At 33.0% G+C, this 18,434-nt stretch overlaps 2 protein-coding genes across 4 annotated transcripts in view; one reads left to right on the forward strand and one right to left on the reverse strand.

The window, feature by feature from the left end:
- LOC111414277 (uncharacterized) overlaps positions 1-18,434 on the forward strand; it is a 347,116-nt gene that overhangs the window by 207,701 nt on the left and 120,981 nt on the right. The gene's annotated exons all lie outside the window — the stretch shown is intronic.
- Positions 9,144-11,031, reverse strand: LOC111414279 (cytochrome P450 4C1-like). The gene is made up of 7 exons (XM_023045584.2): positions 10,831-11,031; positions 10,580-10,780; positions 10,328-10,510; positions 9,917-10,278; positions 9,627-9,864; positions 9,394-9,573; positions 9,144-9,344 (listed from the first exon to the last, which is right to left on the reverse strand). The coding sequence occupies exons 1-7, from the start codon at positions 10,985-10,987 to the stop codon at positions 9,178-9,180; spliced, it is 1,488 nt and encodes a 495-aa protein (XP_022901352.1). The 5' UTR covers positions 10,988-11,031; the 3' UTR covers positions 9,144-9,177.

The raw sequence follows: 18,434 nt of genomic DNA on the forward strand, positions 1-18,434 counted from the left end.
ATCCGTTTTTTTACATATTATGGACCATTGTTTTAAAACTACCGAACCGATTGGAAAGAAGTATTAATAACATTTATTGGCTATACAATACTCTTTAATTAGTTGAATAGCACGACCAGATGGGTCATGGCTTCCTCGAGATATGCTGCAAGTAATCAACTTACCTCAAAAAAAAAGCATAGCTCCAAAACGGGTTTAGGGAACCAAACTACATAAGAAAAATACAGAGGCGTCAAATGTACCTACATTATATGATTTTGTTTTATGAGTGTAACTAATGTAAGACAATTATTGATGAAGAAAAATTTTTCTTCCGATAATTTTTTTTAGACTTTACTTTCGTTTAATAATTCTCTAAATTAACTTATTTTGTGAAAATAAAATTGGGTTTCAGGTACATCGAGTATTTCCGTTTAGATGTTATATCGAAAAATTGATTCCTACCGTCTAAATACGATCTATTTTCGTTACATTGGAAATTTGTTTCGTGGCCAAGAAAAGCTTCTAAAAAATAAGAAAATATTTGTTTTTATGTATTAAATTTTTGTTAACAAGCCTTCACGGAATATCTCATCCAAAGCAAATAAATGGGTAATTGGATCTAAATTTACTGGTTTGTTTGTATTTTTTCGCTAAAATATTTATTATCCTATTTATATTTTTATCAAATACGTTTCGGAGTATGTATCATTAATATTTTACAAATTCATTTGAGGATTTAAACCAGTTCTATTTCTGTTCGAAATATTACACATACCTAAATGAATTGTAATGATACCGTGGCCAAGGTAAGCATCAGTTACATATCAAAGTAGCAGTTACATCGTTCAAATTTATCCGAATTCGTTTTTTATAATAAAATTTGATCAATAAATAATTACTTGTAAAATGAGTTTAAAAGGGCTATAATTAAGGGGAAATACTACCTTGTGTGCACAAAATCAAGGGTCATTCTCTCTAATTTGTACATGTTTATGTAACTCAAAACAAACAAGAAAACAAATTTATTTTTATTTTATTTTAAACAAAACGACGGTGTTGATCTTCCTGGGCGACCACCTACTGATCCCAATTTTTCATCTAGAAGAAAAAACTACAATGATTTTGAAATGATGATTTATGAAATGTATTAATTTATACACAAATAGTGTTAATATGATAAAAAAAGTTGGTCATAAAATCGTTAGGTTGAGAATATCATTAAAAATCTACTGTTAAAATTTGGAATTGTTCGGTTAAAAATTGAAGGCTTGAGTTGGTCGCCTCGCGAAAAACGTCATTTTGAGAAAAACTTAAAACGTGCTTACCTTCAATTTGCAATGCCTGGGCCATACAGTTGACCTCCAACATTAACATCTTTCTCGACGACACAGCTGCTTTACGAGCTTCTCTTGCTTCTTTAGTCAGGAAGCGTTCAGATTGCGCGATAAGCGTGGTATCTGCTTCGGAACAAAAGTTATAACAATTATTAGTCCAATTGTTACACCAACTTAATTCATAACTTGCATTATCCCTTTGTAGCCATCGTTGAAATAACAAAATACTGCAAGGTTCACAGCAATATCAAGGATACTTTTGCCACTGAACACAGTTTTTGGAGCCATTGCGTTAAAACTTACGTTAAAATTTGGAGTAAACCCACCTAAGCAACGCGTTAGCAAGTCATCGCTGCTCACCTCTTTGTAAATAGGTTTTATACCCTCAAAAGCTTCAGTTGGCATACTGGATCATGTTCGTGATTAATTTCATCTCCTGTAACCGCTTTTCGTAATTGCCAAGCACACCACGATCTTGAGCCCTCCGGGCATAAGTGAAGTTGAGGCTTCTCATTGGGCGAAATTGTATGGTATAAAGTGACCCAAATAGCTGTTTTTATATCCTCACTAGCATTGCAGTGTCTACAAGAGGCTAGATCATAATGAATTTTAAGTTCATCAATCAACTTGCCTGTTAATTTACTTCTTTCGCCTACTTTTTTAGTCTTCACTACCTTTCGGAGCCGAGTTCCCATTCTTTTCTGAACGTGATCTATGCACTCTTTTTATGTATTGAATGAATACATAAATGAATAGGCTATCTCGGAAACTATTAGAGTTAGAAAAAAAGTAGCTTACATGTCTCGATCTCTTTTTTTAAATAAATTCCAATGTCGAAAACCTCAAAGCGCTATCGTCTTTTGTTTTCCCCTAGAGGCCAAAATTGAAAATATCGTGAAACCAGCAATTGCAATTAACTTGGTTATTATTATGGGTAGAGTATTGTAACTAAGACATTATATGGACACTTTTTTACAGAGAATTTGATGACGTGGTAAAACAATTCTTTTCGCTTTTAGATTTTGAGATATTATGACAATTTTCGTTTCTCTTTAAATGGAAACAACCACTGATTTTTCGGTTAATAGATTCAACAGTCTCGTCAGTGCGACAACAGCAACAAATCACTCAGCAACAATCTTTTGACCTTGTTTTTCCTCCTAATTTACTTGCTTATACCTTAGTTATCTTTGGAGATAGTGGACTATTAAATACACCGCTAGAAAGCCTGATCTTTTCTTAATCTAAAACCGAGTTGTCCTGTTGATATGTTAGAACGTCGCCTTATATCTTCCAGCCAACTTGCAGCCGTTATGGATGTATATTAGTGACTGTATATCAATGCTTCCGAGCTAAAATAGCATTTCAAATGCCTATTTTAACATGACGTGATTTTGTTTCCTGAAAAAGCAGGTAAATGTCGTTTATGTAGTTTCGGCTTGGCAGCGTCGATAAACAGAGTGTCAACATTTACTCCCTAACTCTCGGATGAAGAATGTTAAAATCTGAAAACCGAGGGCTGTTTATTCCCAACAAAATCAATTTCAAAAAATAAAGACTTCGTCATTCAAGCTAAATGAAACGAAAACAAAATATTTTAAACTCTTAATAAACCCTCAAGATGTATAAAAGATAGATCCAAAACCCAACACCGTAAATTAGAAATAGGGGCAATAGAAAGAATAAGAAGAGGAATAAACCCTCAAAAGATTACCATTTTTCTTAATTCAATTTTGTAATTATAATTATAAGTTTCAATGCAAAAATTTTCAGACCAACGTTTTGCTAATTCAGTGATTACAATATTGCACAGGTGATAAGATTACTTTCAACATGCTACAATAAATGTCGTTTCGGTTACCGTGTAACTTTTCGAGTCTACAACGCGTATTTCTACGTTTTGGATTGTTTTGTGATGTGGGTGATAGCAGTTTGGAAATCGTGAATGCTGAAATAAACATCGAAAATACAAGCTGTAAATATTACTAGCATTATTCTTCCAAAAACGAGGTTTATAAATAGTAGAATATAATAACAAAAAGCGCTAACTTCATAAATTACATGGAGAATTGCCTAAAATTGCCAAGTTCTACTTTTAAAATGGATTGTCTTATAATATCTTAATATTTCTATAATAATTGTTGTTTTAATATAAAACACATCTCACCGCCAAAACCTATTTAAACTCGTACAATAGTAAAGTAGTTTGGCATCATCTTTACAAATTTCTTATTCTTATATTAGACTACTAGTGGGTATTTGTATTTTCTCTCCTCTTAGATCTTAGTTCCACGTGTAAATTTCTACGAATTGGAAACACAACCTTAGCAATAACCAAGTCTGCCCTTATGAAGACTATGTGTGGTAAAAAGTGAAACATTGTAGATAGAACATTAGATTTCTTTCATTGTGGCCTCTGTAAGAATCGCAGAATACGTAGAGTCTTCTCTATTCATATTATTCCTTTGTCGATAAATCTCTATCGCCTCTCTCGTCAGTCTTTGGAAGTAATGTCCGTTTCTCGCTAGCACTTTAGTTTTGTCAAACTCTATGGTGTGTCCTCTTCCGTGGCAAATCCCGGGTCCAAATTCTCCCTCGTGTTCCTTGATGCGGCATTCGATGTTACGTCCAGTTTGGCCAACGTAATATTTCCCGCAACTACACGATAGCCGATAGACTCCCGTACTCTTTAATGTGGTTAGTTTGTCTTTGGCCATCAGAAATGCGTTTTGTATTTTGCTGACCGTACCGTATCGTACCACGATATCATTCTTCTTCAGACACCTCGTAATTCGCTCCGTCACACCTGAAACATAAGGAAGGCAGATAAAACCGGCTGGTGTCCTACTTACCGAGTCATGCTTCTGTTTGCGCGGTTTGGTGGCTCGTGCAGTACATCTTTTAGGAATCTTTCTTCTTTCCTCAGGTTCTCTTTATCACATATTCTCTTTGCTCGTTGAAATAAAGCTTGAATCACGGACCTCTTCTGTTGTGGGTGGTGGTGGGATAAAGCCTGCAGGGACTTACCTATTCGTATGCGTCTTCTTTCGATATACTCCCAGTTCTATGCCCCCATCTGTCTTCCTAGTGACCAACACATCCACGAATGACAACTGTTTTGCAGTTTCTGGTTCAGTTCCTGGAGTTGCTCTTTTGCATATTTCCAGATTACAAAGGTGTCATCGACGTAACGGAGCCATAGCTTCGGATTCCACGGACTCCTCTTTAATGCTTCCTTTACAAATATCTCCATGTAAAAATTGGCGATCACAAGTGACAGCGGTGATGCCATGGCTACCCCTTCGCATTGCTTGTAGAACTCTCCCTTCCAGCGAAAATATGTCGACGATAGGCAGTACTCCACTAGTCCTGGGACATACTGTGTCAAACCCTCCGGGATGAGTTTCTGGTGAAGACTCCTGATTGATTCTATAAAATCTGACAGAATTGACAAGGTGTTTTGCTAGCTGATAAGTAGAAGAATTTATGGCACTGACAATAGGGCGTAGTGGGATCTCTAGTTTATGGATTTTAGGTAATCCATGTATACTTAGTAGACGATAGGGGTACTGGGACCTGTGGGTGCGGCGGTCGAACGATTCGATTTTCTTAATCTGCTTATCCCGACTTCTTTGGAATTCACGTAGGTGTTACCCTCATTTCAAGATCCTTGATTTGTTTGTTAATATCCTTCCCTTAAAGGTTGATAATATAAGTAGGAAGGCTTTCACGGCCGTTGTTAATTAGAATAGAGAAGACGGTTGGGAACTCAGCCGCACATGGAAGATGCTAGTGAACTCAACAAAACCCTCTCCACCTGGATTTGATAAAAACAACTTAGTTGACAATTTATTGTCAAATTTTCACTGATTTCGTCACTTCGAACTTGTCTCTGAAGAAGGTTGCAACATGGCATCCGAAACGTCAAACATTTTTTCAAATGATGCACGGCTTAACCCAAAACTTTCTAGGTTTAATGATAGTTTTAGTTTAATTAGCACCAGCCGTGAAAGCTTTCGTATATATAATACAAAAGGTTTTTATAATAAACTTTAAGTATTATTTACTTCATTAATAACATAAACAAACATGTCATGAATGTAGTTGCAAAAGTTCATCAAAATTAGATTTTTATTTCATATGGATCAACATAAATCACGTTTAGAACTAAAAGCTGTAATTGCATACTACAAAGCAGCAATTAAATACTGCGACCTGTTGGAAAAATGTGTCACAAAATACACCTCAAGTTGTAATTCTGTTATTTACAGTCCGATTTTCAAGAATTATTTATCGATTAATATGGTTTCATGAATACTATGTATCATGCTGTTTTATCATAACGCTTTTATGTTCTGTCCTTCATGCAAAACTGAATTTACACCTGCTACTTTACTTTTCTAAAACATTTAATACAGCTAATCATTAACTTATTTTAGCAAGAATCAAGGTGGTCATGGTTTTGAAGATGGTTTTGTGACTATACATTAGATGCTCTATTATTCACTGTTTATACATTTGAGACGGTAATATACGATTGCGTTTGCTCAAAACTTTATGTTTATGGATATTCTATAAGAACTTTCAGTTAGATGATATTCTGATGTCTGTTGCAAATGTTTTAGTTTTAATTTATTGACGTATAATATAAGTACATCCATAACATTAACAAAAGAATATTTGTATACATAAAAAACGAAAAAAAAAAACAACATAAAGAAAAACGAAAAATGTGCTCCAAATGGAGATACCTCAGAACAGTGAAGAACACTGATATGTTCTTCCGGAACTCCATTAACAAAAAAAAATTATCAACTAATGGTAAAAATAATAAACCTAAGGAAAAAGGAAAAGAAACGGCATCACGAAAACTAGCAATCATAACATAGTGTGGGAGTCTCGGAGAGAAAAAAAAACAATAATTGCGAGACCAGTCAATTATGACAGGTCAAAAAGAGCCTTTTGATTTTCTTCTTGAAGAAGACACTAGCAAGGTGCTGGCATTCAGGAGGAACAGAGTTATAATATGAAACAATAGTGTAAGAAAATAACCTCTTAAACAGCTCAAGCCTTTGACGCGGTATTGCCAGTTAATCTTTTTTACGTATATTAACGTTGTGTACGTCAGTTCGAAAACGAATTCTTTCATACAAGTACTGTGGTACCCTCTTATCCAGCACATAGTGGTAGAAAACAAATGCATGCAACCTACGACGTGCAGCCATACGTAACCAACCGATATCCTCATAAACATGAGATATGCGATCGCGATTTCTCAAACCAAAAATTAATCTAATACAAGAGTTGTGTAGCTTCTGGATACGATATTTGTCACGACCATTAAGACAAGGTCCGTAAACGACATCACAATAATTAAGATTAGACAAGACAAGTGTTTCGCAGAGCAATATTTTTATTCGTTTATGAAGTAAGAAACTAACATGCTGCGTAAAACAAAGTACGGATTCCAGTATGACACTAATGACAATGATAACATACTCTTATCGGGGTTAATAACTAAATTATGCTTTTCTGAAAGGCTAACTAGAGCATCCAGGTCCTCGTTTATATGTACTTGCATAGCAGCAAGATCTTTTTCATTAAAAGATGAATATATCTGAGTGTCACCAGCATAAGCATGATGCTTACAATGACGCAGACAGTCGTATAACCGGCATGTATACGCTGTATACAAAATGGGACCCAATACAGAACTCTGAGGTACACCGGATATAACTTGAGTGGGTCTAGATCTATTTCCATGTATCATGATACTTTGTGACCTACCCGCCAGATAGTCAGCAAACAACGATATCGCACCACACCCAAGGCCCGTGTAGTGCAAACTACTCAACAATAATGAATGATTAATAGTATCAAAGGCCTTGGAGTAGTCCAACATAACAAGCACCGACATCCTCCCCTGATCAACCGCAGACAACAAGTCGTCAGTGATATTCAAAAGCGCTCCACAGCAGTCATGATGAGGTCTAAACCCAGATTGGAATTCAGGCAAAATGTTACACGCATTCAGATGACGTCTAAGTTGTTTCGCTAAATTTTTTTCAAATGCCTTCGAAAGACTCTTGACTCTTTCCAGCAAGATGGAAAAACATGTTCAGTTATACAAAAATTAAAAATGTGTCTGATGAAATGTATGATCAAGGGAGAACATATGTTTATCATAGATATAGAAAGCTGGTCAGCTCCCTGAGCATTAGAAGAAATAGCGCTTAAGGCATCTCCCACCTCCTCCTCAGTCACCGTAGTAAACTCAAACACATCCACAATATCTTTAACATTGTTACCATAAAAATTTAAAAGGTCTACATCTGGCAGTTGGTCACTTTATACTGAACAAAAATAGTTGTTGATTTCATCAGCATCAGAAAGTGAAAGAGGAATCTCCTTATTTTTGTTAGAATGGACACCGCACTTCTTTAAACTTGACCATAATTGCTTTTTATTTTTATTCCTTGCTGAGAACTCTACACAAGCTCTTTCTCTCTTTTTATGGCACCTGTAGTATAATTACGCAACATTTTGTAATAGTCCCAGTTATGTAAACTGTTTATGTGCTTAAATTTATGAAGTGCTTCGTCCCTTAAATCCGCCAAAAGTTTCACATTATAAAAAGTGTTTTTATTTCTGTTAGCTAAGGTGTTTTTTTTTGTAAATGTGTGTGTTATAATAGGAGCATGTCGATCAAATAAATTTACAGTATTATTATTTAGAAAATTCAGTTTGGCAGCAATATCATTGAAATCAAAGATGGAGTGCAACTGAACTTCTCTTAAATCGGACATAAATAATTTATTATCAATGTTTCTAAAAGTGCGGAAAGTTCTTGCGACGGGAGGAGGGAGGAAATTTGTCAAAGTAATTGTACAAAAAACCAGATGATGATCAGAAATGTCATGAACCGCCACCACACCAGACGCCACAACAGGAGCACTGTCATCCGCAATCACAAAATCAATTAGCGTACTTGTACGAAGGTTAATTCTAGTGGGCTCATTAATATATTGCTTTAAACTAAATACTTCCAACAGTGCACAAAAATTACAATAAGCAACACTTGCAGAGTTAAATGCATCTATGTTACAGTCCCCCAAGCAAAATATCGCGTCCCTAGACGGCATAATCAAGGAAAGTGCATTTTCAAACCTATCCAAAAAACCATTAACATTACTATGAGGTCTGTAAATAACTCCAACTGTAATATTTTTTTTATTTTTGATATGTAACAGTGATTTATATAAACTTCTAGACATCACTAAAAAGCATACAGTTTTATGAAATAGAATTATTCCCATTTTATTTATTTTATATATTGCTGTCATCCAAATTGCTAATAACTTCAAATGGTAAATATAAGTTGTGTTTTTATTTATTTGTTTTTTTTTTTCGTAGCACACGGTATAACATGAGTGACGTTGAGGAAATGTACACAAAGTGCTTCAATTTTTTTCTCAAAATTTAAAACTAGATGTATTGTAAATGAGGAAGAACATTTGCGGAGTAATTTACAAAACAAAAGATTCACCAGAAATTGAAAATGCTATTGAAAATATGGGTTACTTGAAACAGTATTCATCACATCATTTGATTTGATACCTAACTCATCAAAATCAGTGCCTAAATAACATAGTTAAATAATCCAGATCTTGAAACAAGCCCCATATTCTTCCAACAGTTCCAACTATACTCCTACAATGATTTACGAGTATTGTCAAACAAGTTTAATATTTACTATAAATATATTTTTAAAAAAACGTTATTAAAAAAAACATTATCCTGTAAAATGTTATAAATAAAACAGTTGCAAGGCATATAAAAACGATTTTATTAAGATGCAGAATTAATTTTGAAAGCGATAAATCAATTTAATAGGTAATCCATTTTTTGATTTTAAAACAGCATCATTTCCAAGTATAGGACTATGCTCGAAATCAGCCGGATGTAATTCAAAATTTCTTAAGATGTTAACTAAAACGGATTTTATATTCATCAAGGCATATTTTTGTCCTAAAATGAAAAGTTGTGGATTTAAAAAATTAATAAATTTACAATGTACCAATGCAATTTCTTGGTCCTGCGCTGAAAGGAATATATGCAAACGGGTGAACTTTCGTTAAATTTTCTGGTAAAAATCGATCTGGATCAAAAACTTCTGGATTGGGGAAATATGTTGGATCTCGATGTTGCGAGTAGGGGTGAAACGAAACTGTTGTTCCTTTCGGAATTATTAAACCTTCTAAAAAATATTAACAAGGATTAAATTGGAGTTATTTTTTGTCTTCGTCTTACTAATTTCAACATCTTCCATTACTTCACGTTCAAATAAACCAACCGGGGGATAAAATCTCATGCATTCTTTTAAGACCCTGTCAAGGTAATTTAATTCCTTTAGTAACGGTAATGAAATTACATCGTTACATTCTCCAATAACTTCTTTAATTTCAGATAGTAATCTTTCTTGAACTTTAGGATTTTTTGCTAGCAGATATAATGAAAAAGCAATACATGCCCCTACAGTATCATGTCCCTATTTTTAAATTATTTTTTATTATTACTATGGTAATAAGTTTTAAACTTACTGCAAATAAGAATGTATTTGCTTGCCACTCGATTTCTTCATCACTTAATCCGGGGTATTCTAAAAGTATATCCATAAATACTTTTCGTTTTTTTATACCAAATTCATCGGAAAGCTCCAAATCAACATTTCCTCCTTTTTTATCTTTTCTTCGCATATTAATCACATCGATTGTAATATCTTGAATTTCCTTTGACAGTTTTTTAAAAGTCTTTGATTTAGAAGTTAATGAGAAAAAAAAGTCAAATCGATTAAGAACCGAAAAGAATCTACAAATAGATATGTCCAAAATTTCATCTATTAACATCGAATAACGGCTATTTTCATTCGTTTGGGATTTAAAATTAACACCCATTGTTGCTTCTAAAAAATTATTAATTCATTTTTTAATGAAATAATTTTTGTTATTTACCACATAGAGAATCCAAAGCGTAATTTTTCATAAGATGATGAGTATCTATAGTTTTACCAGAATTTTCTTTTAAGATATCAATCAACGTTTTCGCGTTTCTATGGAAACTTTGAGGAAATTGTTCTAATATATTAAAATGAAAAGCGGGTGTTAAAATTTTTCGATGTTTCTTCCATACATTTCCTGTTAAATTATATAATGTTATATTTAAATAATTAATTTAATAATATTAATGATGTTATTAAAGACAACCTGCCGCTGTTATTAAACCATGACCTAACCAGGCTTTAAAGACGTTGTAAGAGGATGATTTATGTGTATGAACATTTGACGATAAAAAATATTCCACTAAATCTATGTCGGTGATGAAAAGATTAATTCTAAATGGACCTTGCCAGATTCTTACAACTTTTCCATATGTTTTAATAACTCGTTGACAAGTTTGAAATAAATCTAAATAAATTAAAAATTAAAATAAATTTTAGATTTTGCTGTAATCTTACTATAAGGATTTGATCCAAATTCGTGAACGTTTCCTAAAATCCAATTTGCTGGTGGACCAGGAAGCTTGTCTAAATGTTTAAATTTTGATATTTTGTTTTGATACCATATAATTAATAATGATGTACATGAAATTAACATTATTGTTAACACAATCATTTTAAAGATTGTACTGTATGTGTTTATCAACGTATGTTTCGAACTAACTACTTATTTAAAGAACCTTTTATATTTATATCAAAACTTTGACCTTCTGTTAAGTCATGGTTATTTTTTATATTTAAATGCTCGTTAAAAATGAAATATTTTGACTTAATGAATAAAATTATACAAAAAAGTTTTTTTTTGCTCTGCAGCAAAGCGAGCTTAGTATATTATATTTATTGTAGTATTAAGTGTAAAATGATAATGTATATGATAACTTTTCTTTCCTTTACCAAGCGCTACAGCCGCCTGAGATGCTCAATAATCCGTGTCGATTCGGAATTAATTTCAAATTTTAAAATTTCATCATCAGCAATGTAATCTTTCTTTGTTTTAATGAGTTGAGCGAATACTAGCGACCAAACTGGCGGAGATAGTGCGCTGAATGTTTAGATTTAAATGCTAATAGAAATGAAATGGACTCTAGAGCAAACCGTGTGTTTAGAACGAAATTGACACTTTTAAATTTTGTATTTTTATCGTGTTCATATTTACTGCCTCAATTGAACGTAAGGAAAAAGCTTGAAGGAGACTCTATTTGCTAGTTTGCTAGAAGAAAAAGATTTCATAATTTTGCTTATTTTAACCCGTATTGTATAAGTATAAAAAAAGGCCATGACTTCTTCGCCAACCCAATAAATCCTGTTCGTTACATTTTATCATAATTTAAATGTTTTGAAACAGATTGCTGATTAACTATTTTTATTTATGCGTTACTATATTGAAGAATCTGAATAAATTGTCGGAAATTTTGGAGAAAATCGTAAGGGGAAAGGTGGCTAAACACTTGATTATCTTAGTGATTTAGGTTTCTAGCTATTAAAACTAACTAAACACAGATTTTTGTTCTGATTGAATCGGTGAAAAATAGATTGTGAAATACTGTGATTTAGTATTACAACCACAAATTTAAGTTTTTAGAGGTGAGTCTCAACTATATAATTCGTAGCATTAACTGGTTATCTTTACTATACTAACCGTTTTATTATGGCATGAGTTTCTAAATAAATTTAAATTCGCTTAAGTGAAATCATCCGTTTCTCATATGTTACCTTGTATTATTGTTTGTGTATCGCTTATGGTGTTGTTTGGTTTTAATCTGTTGAATATGACTTTGCTGACGTTTGCTCTGTTCTGGAAAGCTCGATCAGGTTGTTGCCTAATTGCCGCTCGTTTTATTGGAATTTTACTGTTTCATTGATTCCGCTGCACATTTGACTTAATTCTTCTTGCTCCTCATTTCATATTTTGTGTGAACCCTCATCTCCTTCTTCTTACTTACACATCTTTAATTCAATTCGTATTGTTTTCTATTAATTATTATTAAGCATTAAGTCTGGACATTTTTCGATATTAGGTGTATAATTATTATGAGTAACATTTTGTATCCATTGTTTCGCATTATCCTAGAATACATTCGGTATTAGCTTCTGTTCTACGGTTTAACAATCTATCTTGGTCGGTGAAAGTCAATTGCGCCGTAGCAAACTGTGGGCAGCACTACAGAGGGAAGATCGTATACAGTACACATCAAACGTATTATAACAGTAACTCTAGAATTAACAACGGCATATTGATTGCTGCAACCAGACTTTATACTAAGAATGTACACTGAACATTATAAGCATAACAAATTAGAAGAGATCAACATCAGTCTATATTATCGAAGTCTAGCCTGAGGTTGTAGATTTCGGTGACTTCACGAGATGTAAATATCTGCTATGTTATTTACAAAAACTACTTTATAAATGAGGTGAGCTGCAAAAGATTGCAACTGCACTGAGAGAAATGGATTGTACTATGCACTAAAAATATACTATAAGGTATAATACGTTTACTACGAATAGTGACAGCGAGACGAGATTGTATTCAGTACAATAAATATAATGAATATAATACAATGAATTGCTGCATGTATAATATTTTTTCTATAATACGATTCGTACAATCTATTTTTCTCAGTGTGCCAGGTTGATAGTTAACGATAAAATATCGTATCTGAAGAACACTTGAGATGTAATGATGAAATTAACAGCATTTTAAAGCAAATTTTATACAGATTCGCAGTATCATAAAAAATTCTTAATTTCCATAAACATAGTTATTGTTATTATTTTTAAAAACCCAACTCGGCTTATTTGATTAGGTACTCTAAACTTTAAGAATAGATTAGAAAATTGTATCTCAAAAACTAATGAAGATATCATCATAAAATAAAAAACATTTGAAAGCATTGTAGAGATCATTTCTTGAAATCTTCAAAACTCAGATTTATAAAGTTTTGAACGCAACCTTGCATAACTTTAAACGTAAATGGTAATTAATCTTTAGGTATTTCAAAACTAATTGAGATATCGTTATGAAATAAGAATTAGTTTAAAGCAAATTTAATGAAGCCTTAATGTACCATAAATAATTTATTTTACATAATTATTGTTGTTGTGATTGTTTAAATCAAACTCTGCATGTTTGATTGTAATTAATATGAAATATATATTTTAAAAAATTGTATCTCATGAACGAATTGAGATAGATATCATCATGAAATAAAAAACAATTTAAAGCAAATTTACTTATTATTTAATATTTTCAAGATGTTTTCTTCAAATTTTCAAATTTTGATCATATTAATTATTGAATTCAACCTTGCATAACCATAAACAGTAATGTTAGGATAATAGTTATTAATCTTTACGTATCTCAAAATCTAATTGAGATAGAATCAACATAATAAAATTTATAATCTTCAAGCGGCTTAAGTTTATTTTGCGATGTGTGTACAACATCTATAGTTGTTAATGTTACAAGTCCACCTATCTTACATTAACGATTTACTGTCGCCCTCCTTCTTCTGCGCAACTCACCAGCCAAGATAGATTAGCCAAGCTGTAAGTTGTTGAGGTCGTTCCTTGAAACGATATCTTTTCAAATGGAGCCCTAGCGTCAGATTCATTCAAAACTTAATTCTCTTTGTGCGTTTTGTTTCCACAAGGAGTAAGAGTAAACCATCAGCCAATTTCTGGAATCAATGGCAATGTTATATTTCGATACCCCGAAGATTTTATGGCGACACAGAAAGATGTCCATAATATTATTGGTACCCGATTTGTGGAGATCATGGGATTATTAGCCATCTAAAAAGTTTTCAAAAAAATATATTTATTGAACAAGAAAATTTCATTCAATCTTCACCAAAATATCTATTTTTGTGAAGAAAAATCTTCTTTTGTTAGTAATGAAAAGATTCTTTTAGATGATATAGTAGAATTTTTATTTAATAAAGCACACAATTAAATAAAACACTTGTCTTTAATCAGTTTATTACAACACCTTCATCCAAACACATCTTCACTCTATGCCGTCTTCTTCGTGTGTTCCCTTTTTTGGGTATGACGTCTTGTGTGATGAATGATGAGTCACGTCTTGTTCTGTACAATGATCTTGCAATTTTTTTGAGGTAAAAGCTATGCCCCTGTCTGATATAATTTGATATAGGTCCAAAGAACCTCCTTTGCAGTTACAATCTTTGAATAACTTCCCTTGTAGTTGTTGGTAACAAAATTTTTCTTCTGCATGGTTTTCTGGAAAGCTGAGCAATCCGTAATAATTTTAAATTTAATACCCTACAAGTAAATTCTGAATTTCTTCACTGCTTCAATAACTGCTGTACTTCATTTCGGCCGGTGTGGTCTTCTTACTCATGAACTAAACTGGATGGAGTCGTTGATCCGTAGGATCTTTTTGCAGCAATATAGCTCCGTATCCCATTGAGCTGGCATCAGTGTGAATCTCCGTTTCATAATGTCTATTGTCAATTCTCAGTACGGGTTCTTATGATAACATCTTCTTTAAAGTTTTAAATGCTTTAGTTTGGTCTTTACCCCATGTAAACTCCATGTCTTTCTTGAGAAGGTCGCTCAATGGTTTCGCCAGATCGTATTTCGGAGCCAAAAATTCGATTCTCTTCTTTAGATATTGACATTTTTTCAGTTCAATTCAAAGCCGTAGTCTTTTGCGGTGCCAAACACTTCCTTGGCCAAAACAATTATATCATCCATATACAGTGTGACCCGTTTGAAAGCGGAACACCCTCGTAAAATTTGTATTTATTATCCGATTTCGATAATTTTTTTTTTAATTGTAGAGCGTAAAAAACTGTACCTTAGGACAAAGAGTGATATTTTTCTTAAAAAAGCCAAGGCCTACTATTTCACTTTTTAGGTGCTAAAAATGAAGAAATCATATTAGGAAATTTTTTACAAAAAATCTGAGTACACCACTGCATTAAGCGCCTTTTGAAATGGGCATATACCAAATTTCATCAAAAATGGTTACAAATTAACACCGTTACAGATAATTGAAAAATACAATATTTTATGAATTTATTTGATCAGATGGAGTAAACCATGACAAAAAAGGAAATAAAATACAGCCAATAATACAAAAACTATTTACATTTGTAACCATGGAAATAAAAAAATAGTTATCTAGTAAACCATGGAAATAAAAAAAAAAGAATTGAATTCTATGAAAGTGATTACTTCTGTCAGTTTTGTGCTTATAAAAATTTTATAAAATGTGTGCAATTTAGTGGTGTAATTATGGAACGACTAAGTGTTAGACACAAAGTTGAAATTGTACGCCTTGTTGGCGATAATATTCTTTCGAAAAGAAAAGCGGCTATAGAATTTAATAACAGGCATCCAGATATGCCTCCGGTTAGTGCTAGCACCGTTCACCGGGTAAATAAGGTATTCAACGATACAGGCAGTGTATCAAAACAAATTCTAAAAGTTCAAAATCCACGCCGGGAAATTAGAAATAATAATCAAATAGTGGAATATTTTCATAATAACCCTCATTCGAGTTTGTGAACGGCTGCCATAGATTTAAATATTCCAAGAGAATGTATTAGAAGGTGCCTTACAAAAAATAAAATTAAACCCTATAAACCAAAATTTCTACACACTCTTGAACCAAGAGACGAAGAGAGAAGACTAGAATTCTGTTTATGGGCTCAAGGTGAATACTTGGAAAACAGAAACTTTTTAAGGGAAATTTTGTTTAGCGATGAGGCCACGTTTACAACAAATGGCGTGGTGTCATCGCAAAATTCAAGATATTGGTGCACAGAAAATCCAGAGTGGATCATCAACGCAAGGCGACAGTATTCGCATAAAATAAATGTGTGGAGCGGAATACTTGACAACAGAATTATTGGTCCATTTTTTTTTTGAGGGCAATTTAAATTCAACAAAATTTTTGTATTTCTTAAGAAATGAGTTTTCGAATGCGCTAAACAATTTACCACCTCTGGTGTGTGCGAATATAAAATTTCAATTAGATGGGTCTCCCGTGCATAACGCAGTAGTGGTAAAGCGTTGGTTAAATGAAAATTTTGAAAATCGTTCTATAGGAAGAAATAGTCATCTTATTGAATGGCCGCCAAGATCTCCTGATTTGACACCACTCGACTTTTTTCTTTGGGGAATCCTTAAACAGAAAGTTTACAGGTCAAGGACACAGTCGCTAGATAATAACTGCGTGCTAGAATAGTTCAGGCATGTGCAGACATTACCCCAGAGCAACTGAGGAATGTAACAATGAATGCACGAAGAAGGTACAATAAATGTATCGAACTTAACGGTGGATTGGTGGAAGCAACAGACATTTAACTAGTTTTTATTTTCTATTAATATCTTGAATGTTGTTTTTTTCTTCAATTTTTTGAATTTCTGTTAAATAGTTTTGTATTATTCTCTGTATTTTATTTCCTTTTTTGTCATGGTTTACTCCATCTGATCAAATAAATTCATAAAATATTGTATTTTTCAATTATCTGTAACGGTGTTGATTTGTAACCATTTTTGATGAGATTTGGTATATGCCCATTTCAAAAGGCGCTTAATGCAGTGGTGTACTCAGATTTTTTGTAAAAAATTTCCTAATATCATTTCTTCATTTTTAGCACCTAAAAAGTGAAATAGTAGGCCTTGTTTTTTTTAAGAAAAATATCACTCTTTGTCCTAAGATACAGTTTTTTACGCTCTACAATTAAAAAAAAAAATTATCGAAATCGGATAATAAATACAAATTTTACGAGGGTGTTCCGCTTTCAAACGGGTCACACTGTATATTAAAATCCTAAATCCTAAAAATAGAGTTAACATATCTTTGAAACACCGATGGACTATTACAAAAACTAAATGGCATCTTCTTAAATTGGTATTGACCATTGTTGACTGTTTTTCTCAATAGGTACATGAAAGAAACCATTTCTTAAATCAATAGCACTGAAGATATTTGCCTCCTGAAGACCATCCAATAAATCATCGATTGCAGGAAGAGGATATCGGTCTCTTACCACTATTTTGTTTATTCGGCGATAGTCTATGCAGAGACGGGATGATCCGTCTTTCTTTTTAACAATTACCACCGGACTGGCATATTCAGAATAACATAGTTCGATGGTGCCGTCTTCTAGCCATTGGCAATTTGTTGTTCAACGAATTCACGTTCCACAAATGGTAATCGTCTAGGTGTGCACGAGATCGCTTTGAAGATTATTTTCATGTCCATATCTATTTCTTTTGTCTCATTCGGTCGATACTCCTTAATCAACTTTTTGACCATCTCATTTGGAATGTCATCACAGTTGTTATCTTCAATGCTTACAGCAAAACATTCGAGCAATGTTTTAATTACTGTTATATCACTATCATTTATAATGACTTCATTTATAATTGTATTCGTCGGCACCACGTAAATTTTGGTTAAGAATCGATGTTCATCTCTCTTCATTTCTCCGTTAAAATATCCAAACGGTTTGACTTTACGGTCATTTCCAAATCCACTGAATAACAAATCAATAGTCCTTAATTCTGGGCTTCCAATTTCTTGATATACATCTTCTTGCATTATATTAACACCATTTCCGGTATCTATAAGCGCGACAACGCTAATGTTTGCAATATTCACAACCTTGTTTGTTCTTTTGTCAAATTCAAAAATGGACTCAACGTTGTTTACATTCTAACTTATATTTTGATTCTGGCGTCTATGAGATTCATCAGTTTCACAGTGTGTAGCAATATGCGCCAATCCGTTGCATCTAATACATTTTGTTCCTTGCCTTTTCTTTAAACAATCTATCGACTTATGGCCTTTTGTACCACAAATAAAACAATGAGAGACCGAATCGGAACGGGATGGGAGTCCGATAAACCAACATTTTTTTGTGGTTGACCGGTAGTAGGTTAATCAAATTTATAAGTAGGGGCTCTCTGGCACTCACCTTCTTTGTGTACTCACGTTGCAATGCCATTCTTAAATTTTCCCAGTTGTTGATACCCTTCGCTACGAATGAATAACTTCGCTATTCCACTAAACCAGTTCTTACCAA

This window comes from Onthophagus taurus, chromosome 1 (genome assembly GCF_036711975.1).
Source record: "Onthophagus taurus isolate NC chromosome 1, IU_Otau_3.0, whole genome shotgun sequence".
Classification (NCBI taxonomy): domain Eukaryota; kingdom Metazoa; phylum Arthropoda; class Insecta; order Coleoptera; family Scarabaeidae; genus Onthophagus; species Onthophagus taurus.

Excerpts from the sequence above, each read along its gene's own strand:
- LOC111414279 (XM_023045584.2), bottom strand. The coding sequence starts at position 10,987 with ATGATTGTGTTAACAATAATGTTAATTTCATGTACATCATTATTAATT. Across the intron at positions 10,279-10,327 it reads CGCTTTGGATTCTCTATGTG|AAGCAACAATGGGTGTTAAT; the intron begins GTAAATAACAAA and ends ATAATTTTTTAG. Across the intron at positions 9,574-9,626 it reads AATGGAAGATGTTGAAATTA|AAGGTTTAATAATTCCGAAA; the intron begins GTAAGACGAAGA and ends AATATTTTTTAG.